The sequence below is a fragment of the Ammospiza nelsoni genome, chromosome 30, assembly GCF_027579445.1.
Source record: "Ammospiza nelsoni isolate bAmmNel1 chromosome 30, bAmmNel1.pri, whole genome shotgun sequence".
NCBI lineage: Eukaryota > Metazoa > Chordata > Aves > Passeriformes > Passerellidae > Ammospiza > Ammospiza nelsoni.
The window spans coordinates 2129383-2133583 of record NC_080662.1 but is presented as its reverse complement, the minus strand read 5'-3'; the positions used below and the strand labels follow the sequence as shown (position 1 = coordinate 2133583).

At 50.5% G+C, this 4201-nt stretch overlaps 1 protein-coding gene across 1 annotated transcript; it reads left to right on the top strand.

Moving 5' to 3' along the window:
- The first annotated feature begins 1581 nt into the window (after positions 1–1581).
- Positions 1582–3192, top strand: TCIM (transcriptional and immune response regulator). Its single transcript, XM_059490969.1, has one exon. The coding sequence runs from the start codon at positions 1593–1595 to the stop codon at positions 1911–1913; it is 321 nt and encodes a 106-aa protein (XP_059346952.1). The 5' UTR covers positions 1582–1592; the 3' UTR covers positions 1914–3192.
- The last annotated feature ends 1009 nt before the right edge of the window (positions 3193–4201 follow it).

Genomic DNA, 4201 nt, shown 5'->3' with positions numbered 1-4201 from the left:
AGGATGAGTAACAGGGTCAGTAGCTACAGCAAACAAACCTCTAGTTTACCAAACAGAGCCTCTGCAGCATCCGGCTGCTTTGAAACATTAACCAAAATACACTTATCTCTGGCTCCTGGCCTTAAGTGACTTTTGAACCCACAGCTATTCTGGGCCAGGCTGGATTGTGCTCAGTCCAGGTGTGTGAGGCCAGCAGGAGTCCTGGTGGGCAGAGCAGCCCCTGGCTGGCAGCTGTGCCCTGCCCACAGTGCCCTTCAAGAGAGAAGGGATCCAAAGGGTGATGGAGTGCAGCTCCCTGCTCCTCACAGGAGCCAAAACTGACCTGTGTGACTAAGGGAGAGTCCTCCCAGCCCAAGGGCTTGTCATTGACCAAGGGTGGTATGGAAAGCCTTGTGGAGCAGAGGTGAGTTTTCTTTCCAGCACTAATGAGCATGAAATTTAAGCAAAAGGACACTGGAGGCAGGAGCAGGGCAGCAAACTGAGTTTTCCTGCTCCCCCTGAGAGCATTGCCATGTGCAGCTGAGGCTGTAACACCCAGGGAAGTAACCTCAGAGGATTTTATGGATCACCTGCCTTTGGGACAACATTGTCAGTCAGAAACTGCAGCTCTGTGTGCACTAAAGATGAGTTACATCTGCTGGAAGCAGCAGAAAGGAACCCATGCCCAGACAGGAGCAGGTTTGCAGTGCTGGCAGTGGAGACAGAGCCAAGTTCTTGGCTGTTTACACAGGCTCCAGCCTCTTGCTGGCATTGCAGCACTTCTCACCTGGAGTTTTACTCATTTATGATATGATCCATTGTGCACACAGTGCTTTTCACATGCAGCAAGGGCAGCAGTGGAGTTTGAGCTGTGCTGGCTCAGTCCCACAGCCTGTTCTGTGATGGGTCAAAAACCCCCAGCATTTCCAAAAGAAGAAGAACATTTCCAGAAGCCTGTTTTGTGGTGGGTCAAAAACCCCCAACACTTCAAGAAGAAGATTTCCAGAAGCCTGTTCTGTGGTGGGTCAAGAACCCCAACACTTCCAGAAGAAGAACATTTCCAGAAGCCTGTTCTGTGATGGACAAAAACCCCCAATATTTCCAGAAGAATAACATTTCAAGAAGTCTGTTCTATGATGGGTCAAAACCCCCCAACACTTTCAGAAGAAGAACATTTCCAGAAGCCTGTTTTGTGATGGACAAAAACCCCTAATATTTCCAGAAGAACAACATTTCAAGAAGTCTGTTCTATGATGGGTCAAAACCCCCCAACCCTTCCAGAAGAAGAACATTTCCAGAAGCCTGTTCTGTGATGGGTCAAACCCCCCCAATATTTCCAGAAGATTTCCAGAAGCCTGTTCTGTAGTGGGTCAAAACCCCCCAATATTTCCAGAAGAAGAAGAAGATTTCCAGCAGCAGAGAGGACTTTTCATCCCGTCCGCCAGACAGCAAAGTTGGCAACTTAAATGTTAAACTTTGCCTGCGACTGTTGGCTGTTGACATCATCGTGATCTCAGCGCTGTAACCGGAGCCCTCCGGCTTTTCCTCCAGCCTGCCTTTAAATACCACTCCTGCAGGCAGCAGAGCAGCAGGACAGAGCCGGCAGAGCTTCCATGAGAGCAAAGACGAGCTCCAGCACTGCAGCCATGTCCACGTCCCTGCGGGTGAGCCCCTCGCTCCATGGGTACCGCTTCGACACCGCGCTGCGCAAGAAAGCCGCGGCCAACATCTTCGAGAGCATCAACGAGGCGTCCCTGCAGAAACTCTTCAGAAACTCCGGCGACAAGAAGGCGGAGGAGAGAGCCAAGATAATCCTCGCCACCGACCAGGACATGGAGGAAAAAACCAGGGCGCTGATGGCGCTAAAGCAGAGGAGGAAAGACAAGCTGCTGCAGTTCCTGACGTTTCGGAAATACTCCATCAAAGTTCACTGAGCTGGCTGGCGGAGGGAGCAGGAATGGAGAACTTTGTGACGGGACCGTTTGAGAGCTCCTAGCATGCTCAGCATGCTCGGTGGGCCTGGGGAGCTGACAGTCCATGCAGGGGCTTCAGCTCTACTGGAAAACATGAGCCAACAGCAGCATCACTGCGGGCAGCAGCATCAGTGCCCATGGCAGCACTAGTGTGACCAGGACCAGTGCCCACAGCACACCAGTGTGGCCAGCAGGACCAGTGCCCATGGCACATTGGTGTGGCCAGCAGCCTGATCAGTGCCCACAGCAGCATCTGTGTCCATGGCACACTGGTGTGGCCAGCAGGACCAGTGCCCATGGCACACTGGTGTGGACAGCAACATTGGTGCCCATGGCACATTGATGTGGACAGCAGCCTGATCAGTGCCCATGGCACATTGGTGTGGCCAGCAGCCTGATCAGTGCCCACAGCAGCATCAGTGCCCACAGCAGCACTGGTGTGACCAGCAGGACCAGTGCCCATGGCACATTGGTGGGGACAGCAGCATCAGTGCCCACAGCAGCACTGGTGTGACCAGCAGCACTGGTGTGACCAGCAGGACCAGTGCCCACAGCACATCATTGTGGCCAGCAGCTGTGGTGTGACCAGCAGTATCTGTGCCCACAGCATCTCTGGTGTGGCCAGCAGGACCAGTGCCCACAGCACATCACTGTGGCCAGCAGCCTGGTGGCCAGAGGCTCTCAGAGAGAGAGCAGCTCCCAGCTGGGGCAGATTTGCTCCTCTGGGCAGCCATGGGACCGAGCTGGGGGGAAACCCCACACCCAGGACCTCCTGATGGACTTGGTGCTCCCAGACTTTGTGCTCTTCAGCCTGAGCCCGGCTGCTGTGGTGGTGGGGGGCTCTGGAGACCTCCCAGCTGCTGGTCAGGGTCAGAATCTGTGAAATGCCCCCAAGGCAGCGTGGTGCAGTGAGTTCAGCCGTCCGGGAATGCATTAACTCTGCACAGCTGTGCCTTTCCTTGCCAAGCTCTGTGTGTGCAGGAAAAGTCGTTTGCACAGAAGCAATAATAATGACAGATTTCCCTGAATTTACTGTGAAGTTCCTTAATATTATGTTCACTTACCACTAACACTAAAAATCTAAATATAATAACTACAGTTCTTCTCTGTGTAGGTGACAGCCACTATTAGATGAGTACTTACTTCATGGCAATATTTTATAACAATGTTAATATTATATTGGCTATAATTTATTGCATACAGCGATGTGAAAACTAATAAATTATGAAGTAAATCTAAATTACCTTGTCTGAAATGCTCAGTTCTCCTGGAGTGGTGGGGTTTGACTTTTTTTTGTCATTTCATAGAGGCCTGGTTTAGGAGCAGACTACCTGCAGCTCTCCCTGATTCCCCAGATATGGCTTTGGCAGCCCATCCTCAGGATGTGGAGCAGGCCCTGGCTCCCCATCCCACCTGCCAGCACCACCTTGGCCCACAATTGCCATGGCAACCATGTAATTTGCCTCACCAAATTTATCTCTAATCAACTCCAGTGTCAGTTTCCCCTCTGTAATAAAGCAGAATAACATTTTCTGCATTGTGGAAAGGTGTAGAAAATGATGGTTCGGGAGCATGGCTCATCAGCCTTTGGCATTTCTGCAGAGCAGAGAAAACCTAGGCTTTGCTCCTCATCACCCAAAGAAACAGCAATAAGTTACAAAGCTTTGGCAGCAGAACTGGGCTGTTTTTCTGCAGGTTGTGCTGTACTATCATGATAGATGATGCTGAAAGTACTTAAAAATAGCAAAGACTGGTTATTTATAAGTCTGTCCTCTAATAACCTGATGGTTTAGATAAAAACATTCCCATGACTCTGCTTAGAGCAACAAAGATAAAGCAGCTTGCAAGAGCAATAGCCCAGCTACAGGTTTGTTTTTTTTTTTGCCTACAGTAACAACTCCAAATTGCCAATAAGTCAGGGAGACTGGAAATAATCTTTTAAGTCACCTAATAGAACGGGCAGTTATAATTATTTATAAGTGGAGTGGGATGCACGGTGATTTCCCCTCCCAGGAAGACCAGTGCTGGATTTGGCAGAGCTTTGTCACTCTCTGGGCCTCTAAATCCAAACCCAGGGCCAATATTGGATTTGTCAGAGTTTTGTCACTCTCTGTACTCCCAAAACCAAACCCAGCCAGAGCCAACGCTGGATTTGGGAGAGTTTGTCAGTCTCTGGGTCCCCAAAACCAAACCCAGCCAATGTTGGATTTGGCAGAGCCTTGTCACTCTCTGGGCTCCCAAAATCAAAC